The 18,590-nt window shown below is 37.7% G+C and overlaps 1 protein-coding gene across 2 annotated transcripts in view; it reads right to left on the reverse strand.

Annotated features, from left to right (window-relative positions):
- LOC122649124 (small RNA degrading nuclease 5-like) overlaps positions 1-17,375 on the reverse strand; it is a 53,415-nt gene extending 36,040 nt beyond the window's left edge. The window contains exons 1-8 of one of the 2 annotated variants that reach the window (XM_043842489.1): positions 17,218-17,375; positions 15,125-15,181; positions 14,971-15,036; positions 13,188-13,321; positions 12,528-12,628; positions 4,753-4,851; positions 4,576-4,646; positions 1,289-1,348 (exon numbers count right to left, since the gene is read on the reverse strand). In XM_043842489.1, coding sequence (XP_043698424.1) covers positions 1,289-1,348; positions 4,576-4,646; positions 4,753-4,851; positions 12,528-12,628; positions 13,188-13,321; positions 14,971-15,036; positions 15,125-15,181; positions 17,218-17,322 — 693 coding nt within the window. In that variant the 5' untranslated portion in view covers positions 17,323-17,375. The remainder of the gene's footprint in view (positions 1-1,288; positions 1,349-4,575; positions 4,647-4,752; positions 4,852-12,527; positions 12,629-13,187; positions 13,322-14,970; positions 15,037-15,124; positions 15,182-17,217) is intronic. The other variant, XM_043842490.1, reaches the window with a different exon arrangement.
- Positions 17,376-18,590: the final 1,215 nt, after the last annotated feature.

Consider the following 18,590-nt stretch of genomic DNA (forward strand, 5'->3'; position numbering starts at 1 on the left):
CATTGCCACCGCCACCACCACCACTACTACCCTGTTACCACCACCAACACTACCCCGCTACCACCACCACTACTACCCTGCCATCACCACCACCGCCACCACTGCCGTTGCCACCGCTACCGCCGCCACCACCACCACCCCCACTGCTTCCACGTCACCACTACCCCGCCGCCACCGTTACCACCACCACTACCCCGCCACCACCACCACCACCATCCTTCCCAAAGAAATATAGAGAATCTATTCTTAGAATTTGAACTATCAAATGAATTTTTTTATTCTTAAAATATTTCATATTGATACAACCAAAACAATTTCCATTTTTTTACCAAAAATCTATTTGTTGACTATTTCAAGAAATCAATCCAAAATTGAAATAGAAATCATACCAAATCAGGCCTTACTTAGTGCACGTGAATGTTGTTTAAAATTGCCCCGAATGGAAATAAATTTTACTGCTCTTTGGTTTTTAGTGATGTTTTGGTATAATAAGATCTATAGAATTTTTAGATTTGAGGAGAACCCCAACATTTGAAAGTTGAAATTTCACCTACCGCCGAAAATCCAGTTTTTGTTCTTGAACTGGGGAGTGACTTTTTATCCTTTTTGGAATTTTATTTTTTAACTATTTTTTTATAGTATTTGCTTATTTATAAATAATATCTTAAGTAAATGAAATAACAAATATAAAAACATTTACTTAAAATATTTGGCATAAATAAGTGTCGGACCTTGTTCGATACCAATAAAAACAGCACCTTGCACTAAGCCGACAGTCGCCTAGACCCCAAAAAAACCGCCTGGACACTGATGCCTTGACAACTATGCTCCCAAGTCCCAACCATCAATGAATTGCAAAGACTATCTTGAAGTAAGGAAGGGACAAACTTTACAAGCTAAAAACAGCGAAAACAAAGGACCCTCCATATTACATATGTCAAAGTTTGCACAAAAAACCTTAAACTAAATAAATAAAAAAACAGAGCATCCCAGTGCACGAGGCTCCCGCTACTGCAGGGTCTAAGAGGGGCAAATGTACGCAGCCTTACCCCCTGCTTGGCAGGAGAGGCTGTCTCCAAGTTCTGAACCCACAACCAACAGCTTGCAATAGCACAACTTAACTGTAGTACCAAAGCTGGCCCAATAAACAATTCTTATGAAACCACTCAAAAATGTCCTTGGAACCGGTTTCAAGTCATAAGAACTAAATGCCAGAAAAATAAAACTGAAGCAAATTATGCAATCCTTCTGAAAGCAGGAATCAATTGAAAAGTAGATAAGTCTGTACCTGTCCTTCAACATCTACTAGTGTCACCCTTGTGAGTTCAAACCCATTGGCAGTGACACACTGACAAAGAAAAGAGAATGCCAACACACAGCAGTGAATTATTGGGCAGAAAGAAAATACTTTTCCAGTGACAAACTGACAAAGAAAGAAGAATGCCAACAGGCCCAACACACAGCAATAAATTATTGGCAAGAAAGAAAATACATTTCAAAGTGATGCAGTTTGAAGATGGATCAAATAGTGATTCTTTGCAATTTTTTTTATTTTATTAATGTTATTAGAATCGTAGGAAGGTAAGAGTCCAGGTTTCTTTGAGAATGCTTTCTGCTTTAGATTAGATAAGAGTTATGTATAAGTTATGATTTCAGTTTCAAGGTAGGATTAGGACTTTTAGTTTATAAAAAGGCATGTAACCCATCAAAGAATTGGGTGAAATTTACTTGGGTTAAGTCGATGGCTGTCATGAGCCTTGCGTGAATCTCTTCCCTCTTCTTCTTCTTATTTCTTTACTCATCTGCTTTTTTCCTGGGCAGCACTACCAGATTCAGGCAAAATCTCGTTGGATCATTAACAAAGGCCGACTGGTCCTGAGAATTGAGTCACAGGTTCTGTTCCTTAGGCCGATTTATCTCCTGGATCCCTGCTTCCAATCGGTTCATATGTTGTGAGTTACAACTCATATTCAGATCTAGTTCTTACCTTCTCCGCCAGGTTCTGGTTACGGAATTTTCTTGAAGTTATGGCTTGTTGATCTGATCTGATGCTGGCTGGAATCATAAGGGGTATGACTAGCGATCACTCTCCCAAAGTTGCACTTCGAATGGACAACCAGAGAGGGAGTTCGAAGGATCAGTAGAGCCCTGGGTTTTACCGTTTCATGTTTTGGTTTCTATTTTGTTGAAGGTTGAAGAAGAAGACAAGTTCTTTAATGTTGCAAGCAAGGGCCTATTACCTTAACCCCCCTTATTTTCTGATGTTTTCCAGTTTATCCCCACTTTAAGTGTTTCAGTTCCAAGAATACCCTTTCTATCCACACGTTGAATCCTGTAATCATGTTTTAGAGTTCTGATAATTTACAACTCTGCCACTCCTTCACAACTTCAGATTATTTACCATTCTGCTATTGTCCTTATAAAACCTCAAGTTATTTACTGTTTTGTCACTAGTGCTTGTGATTTGAGTGGACCCTTGAGCGATCCAATCATCCAATAAAGGTTCATCCGACCCGGATTGCATCACAAAGTTTCCTACTAAGGATAACCATAGGAATTGAGTGTAACTAGAAACATAACCATATTCCAGATTAAAACTAAGAATTAAGGGACCGAAATCATGAATTGGATTGGTCCTAACAGATCCTAACCTTGATCTGTCGGGATCAGCAAACCCCTGGCCGATGCTTACATAGAGAACTCACATTGGTCCTGGCTAATACTTATATCCTTGATTAAAATCCATTAGAAATTCAAATAGGACAAAAGAACTAAGTAGGAAAATGAAAAAATCATGCTTTTCCTTTTGCAAAAAGTTTCTCTACACTAGTGGGCCCAGAGGGTATTTCTACATCAGCACCAAATTTTTTGCCACTTACGTGATGTGGCAATTGCAACCATATTTTTGCCACTTAGAGATGTGTTACTTTGTTAAGTGTACCACAGGGATATTATTGTCCCTGCAGTAATGTGTTAGATGATGTCACAATTGGGGGTTTGTCCCAAACTCCCAATGTGATATAATTGGTTTATTTTATATCTTTAGTTCCTTTATGTTTTGCTTTCCTAATTCCTAGTTAGCAAGATATTTTTCCTAGTTAGAATAGGAGTTTACTTTCTATTTCAGCAAGGATTCCATGTGATGTAAAGGTTTTTGGTAGTTATAGATATAGGATGGAGGGAGCTAGTTAATTGAATCAGCTCCTCTCTTTGCAATCTTGTTTCACTCTTCTCTCCTCTCTTCTCCTCTCTCCTCTTTGGCAGCTACTGGTTCCAGATTCTGGGTTTGTCACAAGTCCAAATAGTATTTTCCACGTTAGTTTACTTATTTTAATCAGTTATATATTAAGAGGATTTTGTTTTTTGTCAGATCTTTAAATCCATGTAACACCCCTCACCGACATGTGGAACTGAACAAAGAATTTTGGATTTGAATTCTTCTTCTTTTTCTTCTTCTTTGGATAGCACCCTTTCTGTCTATATTTTCTTTCCCTTAGTTTCTACCTTATTCCCTTAGCTCCCCCATCTCAGGCTGCTGAAATCAGCAAACTAGCAAGCCATTTTAACCCTGGTTTATCAAAAAAATAATTCATATTTGGGCCTGATGCAGCCAGCCAATCTGGCTGCATCAATATCTCACTCCTCCTAGTCAGTCCTCTCTTAGAGATTCTTCAATCCTACCCTCTTCCTTCCACTTTCTCTTTAGCTTTGTTACAGGTTTGCCATAAAGCTTCTACATCATGAAGCCACAGTTTTTATTTCCTCTTAGTGGAGTGGGTAATGCCTGGTAGCTTGGTGGGTTAGTGTTTTGTGTGGCAGACAAGAAAAATTAGCAACAGGGTAAACGAATGCCATCCAGCCACTGAGGAGTATATGGTGGATTGGACACTATAGCCTCTTCGAAAACTACCCCCTTCCAGGTCACAAAGTAGCAGCAAAGGTGAAGTGATTTGTTTCCTTTGAGGAAACTAATTATAAAGAATTTAAGTCTTGGAATGCTAAATGTGTACACACCTTTGTTACCGGACATTCATGTACACCTGGAGTACCCGTGTTGATATAACAGGAGATAGATATGGCATAGCCAAATCTGTCCAACTGCACACAAAAATTTGGCACTTGGATATGGCTCTGAAGAATAAGAAGAGGAAGATTGAGTGTCCTACTTTTGACACATTATGATTATATACTTTTCTAGACACATTAAACCCCCTCCATCCCCTTTTTGTCATATTTAGCCGAGTCACTGTACCCATTCCCATCTTTGTACACATATCCCAGTAACCTAAGTCTTGGGGAAAAGGTGGATTAGACTTAAGTAACTTAACACATACCTGCACCTGATAAATGTACCCAAACCCATGTGACATGGTACACCCTCACTGGGTTACTTATCTTTTGTCTAGATAGAATTTGGTGTTATGAAATGCCTGGTAAATATCTAAATATGAGCTGGTAGCAGTAGCATTTTCTAGCATTTTTTTAGATGATCTCCTTTTCGTTCAGAAATTACATGGCCTTCAATGCAGTATTTCTTTTAATGCTAAAGAGAAAAAATAGGAATTATAGCCTCACCATCTCACAGTCAAGCGCCAACATTTCATAAGGGAGAGATCCCAATGGAGAAGGAAGAGTGGAGATAAAATCTGCACCAAATTGGTTGAGTTAAGATCTACCTAACAATCAAAAACAGATGAATTAATTAACAATCGTTCCCTACTGAAAAAATCCAAGATCAGAGACTTAATTTACCCGGTTGAGTTAAACAGTACCCATTATCTTCTAGCTCTTTTGCTGTAAGTGTGTAATAAGAAACTGGAAATGGCGGATCCTTCATTTGCTCTTTACTTACTGCATTATAAAGATCTTCATGAGCTACATTTGATGCAAGGTCAGAGGTCCTTCAACATAAATCATTCAATAAAATAATACAATCCCTGACAAGCCACCATTCCTTTAGAAAGAAAAACCCCAAGTTTTAATGGCAAGCAACCAGAATTAAGATCTTGAGAGAGGAAAGGTCTCCCAAATAAAGGAAAATTGAACCCAAAAGGTCAACCATAATATTTTTCGTTCAGCCAGACAACTATGGGATCAGTTTTCTGAAATAGAAGGCCCAAAAGAAACAATAGAAAGCTCATGGTTGTAAAACCAGATTTTTTTTACTCTAGCAAGAGAACCAAGTCAAATTAATTTTAAACAAAACCTGGTCAAGAGTGAAGTAAACTCAGGTAGCTTTAAAAAATTGCCAAGACATAGCCCAAGTCATACCAACTTCTCATGACAAGTTGACTCACCATAATCCAGATAAAACAGACCAAGTCACGGAAGAATATTGGTGCAGCCTTGCAATATGAAGTCCAGGTTACCAGCCAGGCCAAGCATACCAAAGCCATAAGGAGATCGGCTAGCCCATAACAAGGCCAAGAAGAACCGAGCACACCTGGCCAAGGTTAAGGGTCCAATCCCTTTGATTGACGCACCTACCATTCTTAGTTGATTGACAATCAATCAAGAATCTCTCCCATTTTGGTAGCACCACAATTTGGGAGGATTTAATTTAAATAAGGGTGATCCTATCTTTGCAAATAAGTCAATTGGAGGAGATCCACATTCCCAAAGAAGAAAGCCAAAACTGTGGAACAAAATCAGCCAAGCCTTCTCCGATTTGGAGCTCCCCTTGATTGCAGTCAGAATCCAATTAGCCATGTTGGGCTCTTATTCTCTCAGATCTTCTAAGGATCTTTGGGTGGTTGAGCTAGACTTCCACGTCCTCCACTACTGCCTCTATGCCTTCATCATTCCCTCCTGGTTTAGAATAATTCAACCTCGAATTTAAGTCACCATTTTCAGATGTTTGCCTTCTACGAGGATCAAATGGAAATCAGACAAAGGAGCTTGCGAGTTCCAGCCTTGTGATTGAGTGTTCTTCTTCCTCCTTGACCCTACTCGATCCTACCCTTGGCACAAGGCTGCTCCAGATATTTATGTCATTCTACCATTAAATCATATAATAAATCAGAGGTTCACTTTCTTTTCCCTTCTCATTTTTCATTCCTCTCCTGTCTTTTGCTTTACAGAGTTGACACTCGTCCTAAAATTGAAGCTGTCAAATGTTTTCTACTTGCTAAAACCTGATGTTCTGATCATTAAAAGATCAGAGATCTAAGTCGTTAAAACAGCTGATTTGGATTGACATGACATTCGGAGGGAAGTCGATCTGTGACTCGGTTGGCAAGATTGTCTTTTGTGCCACTATCTCTCACATTTGGATGGAGCGCAACCTTAGAAGATGGACATCCAACTCCCGCTCTTTCGGCATGATTTGGAAGGCCATCTTTTTTTATGTTTCATCTAAAGCAAGATCCCTCCCCCTCCGTGATGTGAAGGATTCCCCAAGAAACAGGCTCATTGTTGTCTCCTGGGGCCTCACTACATCCAATTTGCGCCCTAACTAGTCCCTAGTTTCGGCTTGCTGCCCTTGGGCTTGTATATTCCCTCATTTCTTCGTAATTAAATTTTTATTCATCCAAAAAAAAAAAAAACAGCTGATTTAGATACGAATTATGAAGCCACTTCCTCCATTATTTCATCATGAAATGAAAAACCTATAATTCTAGGACAACATGGAAAGACAACAGGTATGAAATGAGGGCTTTCATGAGAAAGATCTGAACACTGAAATGCAGAAAAGAAAGAACACACTTTCTTCTCTGAGTCATTTTTGTTTCTTTTCCTCTCTTTTTCTTTGGCTATCAAAGTTTGAACAGCCAGCCAATCTTCTAACTGGATCAAAAATCTGTAAATACAAAGAGGGTATTTTTTTAAGTTTTGAAGAAATTTCGCGAAATGTTTCGGTTTCGCAAGATGTTGAAATGAAACTCCATGCGACATGTAAAAGATGCAAGGTTTCGGTCAAAATTCTGCTGTTTCGGCGAAATTTCAACGATATGTGTGATTCGCCATTTCAATATCATTTCAACCAAAAAAATACATACATTTCATATAAAATGTATAATTTCAAACAAAATGGGTTGAAACGTTGATTTCTCTGGCTTCAAATCTAAGGCTTGCGGAATCTTTATTTTTTGTTATTTTAGGCCAAATCACTCACATTCAAGAGTGGAACAAGATATTGGGTAGTAGTGGAATGCATTGAAAGCGACGATTTGCTGCATTTGTGGAAGTTTTGTGCAAGATATAGAGTTGAGGGTATATCAATTTTCCCCAAAAAAAAATTTGCAAAAAATAGGGTAAATACTTGGTGTTGACCTTCACCATAGACCGATCTATGACTTCACAGAATCGAATTTAATTTTCTGGTTTTAAAATATTTTTTTAACTTTTTCTGAAAAATAAATAAATAAATTGATTTTCTTGCAACAAATTTTTGAAAAAATAGAGTTAATAGTTAGTGGTTGGAATTTGGAACTCAAGGTGGTATTAGGAATCTAGGACAGGCATAGGGGTGATTTGCTTGTATTCTTCACTCTCACATCTCTAACTTTGTATTGAACCATATATAAGATTTGATAATTATGAAATGGTTTATAATTTTATATCTATACATTCCTAATGCATAATTTAGTTATTTTAATTGAATTATGAGTGTTCTAGTATTAAATTTTGTGTGGAATAAGTCATATAAGAGGATTGTATAAGACAACGTACTATGTATACTACCAACCTAGGGTCCGAAGTCAAACTACCATTTTGTGTGTGTTTTTTTACAATCTAAGGTTTCCACTATGTTTAGAGGGCCTAAAATAGAGTTTCCAAGAAGTTTCGGGACCAAATTTGGCCATTTGGGCATCGAAACCATCCACAAAACCTTCCAAGTTTCAACCAAAACTTCGTGGATTCACAAAATATTTCGCGTTCATGCCTCGTCGAAAACAGAACCTGGATCCTTGCAGGAGAGACAAACATACAGAGACAGTCCCAGAGCTACAGAAAGTAAACAACTACAAGAAGAAGGTGAGATCACACAGTCACTTCCTATTGGAGATAGAAAGGGGTATTTTTAATGCTTCAGTAGATTGACAAAGGTAACCCAAGGTTTTTCTTCCATGACCAAAATTTGAAAAGAACATTCCTGTATTTTCTAAGGGAAGAAGGGCAAACCAAGAATCCTCTTATTTGGTTCTCTTTTGTACCCCACTTTGTAATGAAAGTACAAAACAAAAATAAGTCATGTCAGTTGTTGGTTGTAGTTGTTCTCATTTTATCGTACACAATGGAGCATGTCTCCCCTAAAGGACAGTTAGTTCAGATTTCTTATGTTCCTATCCAATGACCTAAAAATCATGACTTGGCTTTGACTTCCCAAAGAAAAAGTTTCAGGGATGGGTCATGGGTGAGGTGAGTCACATTTCCTGGTTTTCCATCCTTAAGAAAGCTCAATAAGAACAGTAGGAATGATGGAAAAGAGACCAAGAAAAACTCTTACAATGAAAGAAATAGCAGTTGACCATTCAGAGAACAAAGAATTAATATGACTTATCTTATCCACCATACAAAGAAGCCTTCCCCCACCTCATCTTATGAAGTTGAATGTGGATGGAAGCTCTTTCGGGAATCCTGGTCTAGTGGGCAGGATTAGGAATGCTGAAGGGCTTATTCAGCTGGCTTTTTCTGGCCCTATAGGTTGCACTAGCTCTTCCACAGTGAGCTTAGAGCTGTTATCAAAGGCCTTCAACTAACTATTTATAATGGTTGGCTAGATGCTATTATTGAAGGAGACTCCAAATCCATGATCACTTGGCTTCGTGATAGCTTCAGTGGGCCTCAGAGATATATCTACCTCATCAGCAAGGCAAGATCCTTACTGGTGCAAGGGAACTTCTTCTTTGTCTTGAAGGCTCCGTCACCTAATGCCTTGCTGACAAGCATGCTAGAAAAGGGATAACCAGGGACATCTTCTATGTGGGGAATTATCCCATAGTGTAACCCCTTCTAAACACCCCTCCTTCTCCCTCACTTGTATCTTCTGTGTTCCCCCCCCCCCCAGTCCTAGTCCCTTATGGATGGTTGTCATTGTAATATATCTCCGTTATATTCTTCTCTTTTATCAATAAATTTACATGGTTATCCATCCAAAAAAAAAAATGAACTAAAGCATTATCCATATAAAGTTGTAGGAGCCTTGTGCAATGGTATGCCCTTTTTCTACACATGGTGAACCATGGACTTACTGACACAACAAAAGGAAAAACTGTTGTAGCATTTTGACATATTTACACTTGTTTCTGTTTTTTTTTTTTTTTTGGCTGAATACAAATTCATTACCAAAGAGAAAGAATACAAGGAGCCCCCAGAATACAGGGGGAGAAGGGGGGAGAAGAGATCATCCTACAATACATAGGGCTAACCGACCCCCTAGGGGGAAGGGGAGAGAAGAGAAGAAGGGAGACCCCAGGAAGCAACAATGAGCCTGTTCCTTGGACATTACACTTGTTTCTGTTTATAAGCAGGAAAAACAGAAACAATGTTTTTGGTTTTTGGTTTTTGCTTTAAACAAAAAAACATTCGAGGATTTGATTCTCAGAATATACAAAACAGAAACATTATCTAATCCATAGCAATTTTTCGCAAAACAGAAAAATTGTTTGTCTAATTGATAGCAATTTTCTTTCCAATCAAGTTTAGATTAGAGATTCCAATCCAATAGTTGAGATAACTAATCCCAATACAACACGTTAACATTTCTATCCCATTTCAAAAATACTCATCCACGGCTTCTGCAACCAATGAATCTTTACCCATCTGCAGCAGTGGTCATGAACCAGGAGAGAAGAAAGAATGCTTGGAGAAAGATTGGCTCAAGCCAGCAAATCTAATAAGTTAGGTGTCTCAAAGGTAAGAGATCTGGGAGAAACAAGAGGAAGAGAAAGAAAGGAGAGAATAATAGAGAAGAGATAGAGTGTGCGTATAAAATCAGAGAGAGAGAGAGAGAGTAATGGGATCCTGGTTCAATTCTTGCAACAGAATCAGAACCCTCAATCGACAGAATCTTAGGGAGGCGAGAACACAACCAGAATTAAGCAATTTTAATAACAAAGGAAGAAGAAAGAGTAAAAGAGATAAGAGGGATATGACCAAGGATTCTCAACAAGGCCTAGGTTAGCATTTCACCAACCAAAACAAGACATCTCACCAAGCAACCCAGCTTCTCACTAGGCTTCACTGCATCTCCCATCTATTGGCACAAAACAAGAAATTTCATTCAATTTTTTTAATTTCTTCAAAATTCTTAGAAGCAGCTTTATGGAGTGGTTGGGAGGGCTTTAGACCCTCAATCAGACTTTATCCTAGACTCTTTAACCATTTGATGAACTGCACATTTTCCAGGAGTTACACAACCATCAATGGACTGACTTATTGACTAAAATAATATATTCTAAGACTTAGTTGTAACTAACTAGACGATGTTTCTCAAATTCTGCACATATGCATTAATTAATTTTGACCCTCCACCAACTAGATAATGCTTCTCAAATTCTCACACATGCATTATTACTTTTGATCCTTCTTTGACTAAGACTTGGACTGGGTTAATTAGGAATGGTTTTGGGTGAACCGAAAAATGCCCAGACCTGGTTGGTCTAGCCTGAACCCATTGAACCTGATTCAAATGAACCAGAACATGTTCATTCAAGGAACTACAGACCTGGTTTGAACTAGGGACCGACTCAATATTGAACCAGGCCAACCCAAATTACAGAAAAAGACTTTCCTCTTCTTTCTAGCTGAATACTGCATCAGAGAGAGACAGAGAGAGAGGAATCAAATAGGGGTGAACGGGGAAGGGAAGAAAAAGGGGGAGGGAGATGGTATGGAATCAAGAAGGGGGAAGGGGTAAGAAGAAAGAGAGGGGGGTAATCAGGATTGAACAAGGATGGGAAAAAGAGCCGAGGGAGAGAGAGAGGTTCGACCCTCTTATCCGAACTTCACTGGCATCGGCACTGCTGCAACTTCGCCCCTGAGTTCAGGGGGAAAAATTAGAGTGAAAGCAGCGGTTCTTTCCTCTCCTTTTAATTTGAAATGCTTTATAACTGTAAAATGACCACTCTCCCCCTTACTTATGCACGTGATAATTACAGCATACCTGCCAAAACAAAAATTGACTAGCTTCCAGTTATTTTTTCCCTTTGTTGCCCAAAAAAAATTTGAAAACAACTAATTGCATTTTCTTGAAAAAAACAAATTGCATATATAGTGGTATTGGACCCACTCCTCGTCTAAGGTATTGGCATTGTGAAACTACGGCCCAAAGAGCCCGCACAGCCGGTAAACCGCTAGCTAAGATCCATTCCAAGCTTGAGGACGAATCTGATATCACTAAAGCTTACTACCATATAGTATTCATCTCTACTTGGTGATAAATAAAGCATTCGTACCTCTTTGGATCTCTCAGATATTTCATAAAACGGGCTTTCTAGAGAGCCCCAATGACCAATCCTCGCATGAATCGCTAAGGATCCAATAAGTCCAAAGTTGATTCCTTCAGACGTGTCAATTGGGCAAATACGTCCATAGTGACTAGGATGGATACCTCGTATCCGAAAACTAGCAGTTCGCCCTGTTAATCCTCCAGGACCTAAATAACTCAATTTTCGCCCATGAACTATTTGTGTCAAGCCGTGAGACAAATACTGTTTTTCACCATAAAACGTTTTCATCCGATAAAAAAAATAAAACGTATCCAAACTCCCCCTGACTATACAGCCTACATTGGATCTCATATTCCCAAACAAAAAGGGCCATAGAATCCCCACCACAGAAGACCAGAAATCAGAGGATATTTCTTATTGAGACCACACAACTTCAACCAATATCACCCCATTAATCCTCTACATTAGCACATTGATTTCAACTTCCACCAAAAATCATTTTACTTTCATGTAGTGTTAAGAGGGCCTCAGCAATATCAAAGGGATTCCAGTCGTTTCCAATGATTACTGTACTGGTACACTTTCCATAATATAAACCATACAGCTAGTCTCATTACCCTTTACTCATTTGATGTGCAAGTATAAAATCTTATACATATGAATATAATCACATTAACAGTGGAATTTTATTTGTAGGTAAAATTAAGAACTGGAGAACTTTAAACTTTTTAAGACAACCGCATAAAATAAGGATTTATGACTCTCATTTCTAATTGCCACTATTTTCATCAAAATATTGCAACCATCTCTCTGACAGTTCTAAAACAAGCAGGAGACAAAATAATAATAATAATAATGAATAAAGTATTTCTTAACAGTACCCAAGCTTCAAGATGCATTCCTGAAATTCCTAAGTCTAGTTAATTATAGCTGAATTACTCTTAAATTAGTGAACAATGTAAGAATTAACAGCTTCAGTAAGGGGGGAAAGGAAAGTCTAAATTTGCATAATCAGGAGAAACATACAAAGCCATTAAGGACCTCAAGCTTCATAACTATATATAAAGTTTATATCAATCAATATAAAAGATCCAATGTTTTAGATGAGTTTGATCCTTTTGAAATATGTCAGACCTTGTTCAGTACTCTTGGAAAATGCATTGATCTCCTCACGCTTTCTTTTCAGTTTGCAAGTTAGAAGTTCATTAATTGTCAGCATTTCATCTGATACACAGCTAACATACCACACAAAGAAGGAAAGAATATCAGTGAAATATACATAACAGCAATGGCATGAGAAAATTGAAAGAAAAACATCTAGAAGTTCCAACAGAAAGAATCACTTCTATATCAATCCTTCTTGTTTGTATACTACAAATCATATCTGTAGAAGACAAGACCCTATCTATTATTCCCTTCTTACATTTTCACAGTCAAAGTAGCATCCAAACAACAAAAGCACTTCTAATAGTCACATTTTGAATGTTAGCTGTATCCCTGGGAAAGCCTATCTCTACCTTTTTAGCTTTTTGATTGCTAAGGAACTGAAATAACAAAAGAACCACTAAAAATTGTAATCAAGAATGATGTCGAAGATTTTTTTATAGCTTTGCATGCTCTGAAAATGATATACTTAAGAAGCGGAGAGTGAACCTCTTATCTGGACTTAATACATAGATAAATCAAATAATGGCTTCTATGGGAGTTATCTAGATATTAACCTAAAATTAAACTAAATATAAACATAAATAGCATCAGAAATACAAAGGAAACTACTAAGTTTTCGGGCCAAACCTAAGAGCTAAAACTGCCTTTGGATTGCCACAATTTTCTTTAAGACCAAGAAGTAGGCTTGACTGAGACATGTACAACGCAGCATCAAGGCCTGGGACATAAAGCATGACTACTTTCGGAATCAGTGGCTTGTTCTGCAAACAACAAGAATAGTAGCTCACTTAGAAGGACAGTAAGATGTTCTCCTGCAAATACACCAAGACTCAAAGAATGTACAGATAAAAAATCTTATGAATAGAACTTTCCAAAATAATGAGACTCAATTCACAAAAACAATGACCAGGTCGTGATAAAAGCTAATCTTGTATGGCCATGACAGAACTCATCCTTATAATGTGCATCCTCTCTCTGTTTTAGTAAACAGCCCAATATGTCTACTTCAAATTTGTTACCTCATCAGACTAGCAAAGAGTCTTTGTTTATCAAATTATTGACGCTTATTTTGGATATTATGGGACTATAATTTTCTCGCCAGAAAACATGGACACGATCACACATTGGCATATGGCAATGTAGTCATGCTCAACATCCCTCACTGAGGCAGTACAGTTTTGCACGTTATGCCAGTTATTTTTGGCCCATAGGAACCCCCTTGAATTCATTGATTTCATGTATATTACAACTCATGAATGGATAGTATTTTCATTCTTTTACTGTGTAGTAAACATAGTTTCAAAACTCATTTTGGTAGGCCATTTCAGTCAGGCCGAAATTAGCGAAGTGCATCGATATTGACAAATTTTCGCCAATCAGGGGCAAACAGCCGAAATGACCGAAATTTTTGCCAAAACAGAGCATTTTTGTCTAGAAGGTGGACATGACAGAAATTTCAAGCAAAATTTAGAGAAACAGTGTTGATTCTGGGTTTCACCTCCTGTTTCATCTCAGATATGTCGAAATTAGCGAAATTTCGGGGAGTTTTTGAACTAACGTAGTAAGCCAGTAAAAAATACCTCAACTTTGAAGGAGCAGCATTAGCACAGCCATGTGGTGAGCACAGATCGAACTAATGCTTATTGAAAAGAATTGAATGATCCAAGGTAAATACAAAAAAGATAGGACCCACAATAAATAAGCTAAATACAGATTGAATTTACAATCTGAAATGCATGAAGAACTTAGATAATCAATTTGATTTAATGATCCTAACATTCGATGAGTAGAATTTCGCTACATAACATTGTTAACATATTTATTCAACAATCTAAAGAGATCCAATGTGTTTGGAGGTTAGGATCATCATGGGTAGTATTTTTTTAGTCTTCTCAGGTCCTCTACTTGCGCGTCTGATTCCACCATGGCAGAGCTTCAAGCTTTTATTAAGGGTGTAGTGGAGCTATCCATCACCAATGGCTGGTTGAATACATTGTTGGAGGTAGAGTTTCGCAAAGTGGTTAGTTGGATGCAAATTTCAGCTGATGGTAATTGGCACTATATAACAAAACTCATCTCAAATCATTAGTAAATTATCTTAGAAGGGGAGTTTCAAATCTCAATGTCAAAATTGATGCTAACAGGAATTTCATTCAGATGTTAGTCTACTGTCTAGAAGATCAATAATTTCTCCACCAATTCTAATCAGCAGGGTAAGCATTTCTACAGCCTCTGGACCCAAAGTGTTCACTACATATTTTATCTCGTGATGACAGAAATAACTGCACTGGTGTTTAATATGTAGTTCCAGATATTTTCTGCGCTCGGACAATGTCTAAACCTTGTTGAAGATAAATTCTATATATATCAGAATCAACAATGATAAAGCAAGAGAATGAAGCTTCTTTACTTTGATAAAGACCCAGGATGGCATAAATCCTTCTCCAAGCACCCAGGTGACAAGTCCCTGAATGTCCTGTTTCACAATAGAAAATTCACTTTAGAGGTTTATACTTCAATTAGGAACTGATAAAAATTAAGAAATTAGAATGGTCGAAACATACTAATAGATTCAATGTTGAGTCAGATGCAGGAGTTTTGAAAATAACATCTGCTTTTTCCTGTGAAGACATGTCAGATTGTCAGGTCAAATATTCATTTCATCAATGTACATGATATAATATATTAAATAACAGTAAGAGTTCCATCAATGTGAAAAGAACCAGGAAATCAGACATAGAGAGACAGGAATTGTCTAGGGTATAAAGCTCAGAGAGAGACAGAGAGAAGAAGAAGAAGAATAAGAAACAGAAATAGCTATTTGGGGTGATGTTATGGAATTTCTTTTCCAGTTTTTTGAAAAAACTATCAATAAGTTAGAACATATTTAAAATAAAGGACTGTGATAGGCTGATAGCATGCCTACAGAACGGTATTCTCATCCTGTCTAGGCCTAAATCAACAAATGGCAGACCTAAAATGAATAAATAAGCTGTGAGAAAGTCGTTTGAGGTGGCATGGCCATTTTCAACGGAGGCCTTGGGAAGCTCCAGTCTGGAGGAGTGACTTGATTCAGATTGAATGTACTAAAAAGAGCTAGGGGCAGGCCTAAAATGACCTTAAAAGAAGTGGTGAGGAAAAACATGCATCGCTTAGGTAATTTGGTCCTGATGATACTGAGATATATTGGTGATTTCAATTTCAAGCACTCTAATTTTCATGCGAATTCTGTCACTTCAATGAAATCTCTGAACATTTTGGCTCCAACCCCTATTTAAACCAAAAGATTTCAGTGATTTAGACCCAAATTTTCCGAAATCCAATTGTATGTAACTGACTTCTTCAGGCAGTGGTGAGTGGTGACACTTCTGGATGGTAATGGTATAATGCATCCGTTTTCAACGTGGTACACAGTTGGCATAATGTAACATGAACACTTCATGACGACATGTAATCCACCTTGATTCAGGAACCATGGAATAGATGGTACCAATTACTTACATTATTTTATGAAGCTCCGGTAACAGCACTCAACTCACATAAACCTTCCTGTTATAAGCCAAACTATTCTACCATTTGATACCCCAAAATGACAAGTCCACTGCATTTTTCATTATATTTGAGCAAGCGTAAAAGCTCCTATAGGAGGTGAAAGATCATGTCTCAAGAAAAATGATCATAGAGGGAACAAAATGGCAGGAACTTCAGGCTGCAAAAATGTCATAGGTGCGCTTGTCCAGTCTACCTTAAGCATATCCCTACTCAATAATCTAGTTGGTTGTGAATTTACACAGACGATGGCTGTGAATTCATTACAACTGATTCTACAAACATATCAAAAAAGGGGACTAGAAGACACGAAACAACGCCCTTGCTCTGCTAATGTGAACACTGACCTCATCTGTACTACTAGGGGCATTAAGACTAACTCCCAAATTGTTCTTCGGGTTACTCCATTGATTAACCAAAACACAATAATTCACAACTTTGCCAAGTATTGCTTCACTTCCCCAGACAAGGCAACAAGAATGCTCAGATGATTTAGCTTTAGCAAAAGCTCCAGTTTGACAGTCAAGTTAAAGTTACGATTCACATAATAGCAGTAATTTAGCTTGCACAGGAAGCATCTTAGTCTTCAAATTCTCTCCTCTGCTTCCAGTTTCAACAGGGTAACCCGGAAGATAATAACATATAATGGGACATTTTAGCATGTCCTTCAAGGTACAAGCAAACTTAACTTGAAATCAATTCTTACCGAAAAAAAAAAGGAAAGAAAGATAGAGGAAGAGACAAGGTTATCCATTTTCCATGAAATGTTGGAGAAAAGGGGGGAAAAAAAAAAACAAAATCATACTATGGATCTCCTCCAACACTAATGCAGGGCAAGTCTTTGATGAGAGGCCTTCAAAAATACCATAAGTTTCGTCGTAATATGAACAATAATTTAGAAAACGAAGAAGTGCTGAAATTTTCTCACGCAAAACCACACTAGTTTTGATTTCATGATGATCATGAAAAAGAGGGAGAAGGGGGGGAAATGAAACAAATACCAACCGCCTTCAACTGAGCAAATACGAAAAGGGTAGAGCATCGTAGAAAGGAAAAAGGGCTTTTCTTTTCATAAAAACACAGGAGGAATGAGGTACGGGGAACGTACGTTAGGTCCGTACACGTCGAAGTAAGTTGTGGTGCCATTGCTCTTCCTAGTATGGTTCTCTTCATTGGTTGTCTGCTCTTCGCGCTTGAGACCCGCAGAAGCCATCCTCGGCCTTGGACTCGATAGAACCAAACCCCACTGTCTTTAGGCTTATTAAAGGAGAGAAAATAACAGGAACTCCATAGGCAGGCACACACGATGTTAAAAACAGGGTTTTACAGAACTCGGAATCGACCCGAATTGATATGTTCGAAAACCTTATAATTGGTTGATAGATCCAAAAACAAGGAATTTCTATAATTTTTTTGAATGTAAATCGACCGTGTCAAATTGATGGGAAACGGGATTAATCACGGCCGATTCACCGATCCGACTTCCAATGTTTAAAACCCTGAGTAAAAGGTATCCTATCCGATCACACCATCATCGCGATACCAGGCTCACAATGATATATTGAAAACTTTTACAAACTTAACTGGAGCACTTCTCTTACCTTTCTTCTCTGTTTTTTTTTTGCCCCCCTCTCTCTCTCTCTCTCTGTTTCTGTTGGGGGAGGGGTGGAGTCATTGGGGGATGTTGGCCGGTGCAATTGACAAAAGTATCTCGACCTTATTATTGAAAGGTAATCTCATCCATGTAACTTTTACCAAAAAATCTCATTTATGCAACAATACAAAAGGTGATATTTTCGAAGTAAATTAATAGGATTTCTTTATTTTATTTTTGTGAATGAAAAATAAAATTAAAAAAACAGAACATAATACAACCCAAAATCATTGGAGGCTAACCACTTGGAGATCCCCAACTAACCAAAAGAAAACAGGAAAGGAAAAACACAAGAATCAAAATGATGATAAAAAAAAAAAATAAAATTGGAGATGAAAACAAATATCCGAAAGATGATACATCAAAAGCTGAAGAAAAGATAAACAACTTATCAAAGGGATGATACATTAAAAATCGAAGGGAAGGGGAGAAATAAGCAGGAGATCCCAAGAAGTGGCAAGATGTCTATTTCTAGGAATATTTGGACTTGTAGTATGAATGAGAAAAAATCTAATTATGGACTCAAATAAAAGAAATGGCTTCCCAGATTTGCTCAATAGTACATTAGTACGTTTCGACAAGGTCCATTGTTTTTTATTTCTTTTCCATCAAAGACAATGAATCATAACACCAAAGGCAAGTTCACCTATGGAATTAGAGGTAGTTTTGCCACTAAAATTTTTCAAAATCCAGTTTCATTTGTCTCTGAAAAGGAGAATATATCTCAAAATCTACAACATTTATGTTTTAGCATTATATCTATATTTTTTGTATTTCATCTAGATTCATAGGAACCAGTTAGCTTTTCATAAGGTCACCCTTAATCC

The sequence above is a fragment of the Telopea speciosissima genome, chromosome 1 (assembly GCF_018873765.1).
Source record: "Telopea speciosissima isolate NSW1024214 ecotype Mountain lineage chromosome 1, Tspe_v1, whole genome shotgun sequence".
Classification (NCBI taxonomy): domain Eukaryota; kingdom Viridiplantae; phylum Streptophyta; class Magnoliopsida; order Proteales; family Proteaceae; genus Telopea; species Telopea speciosissima.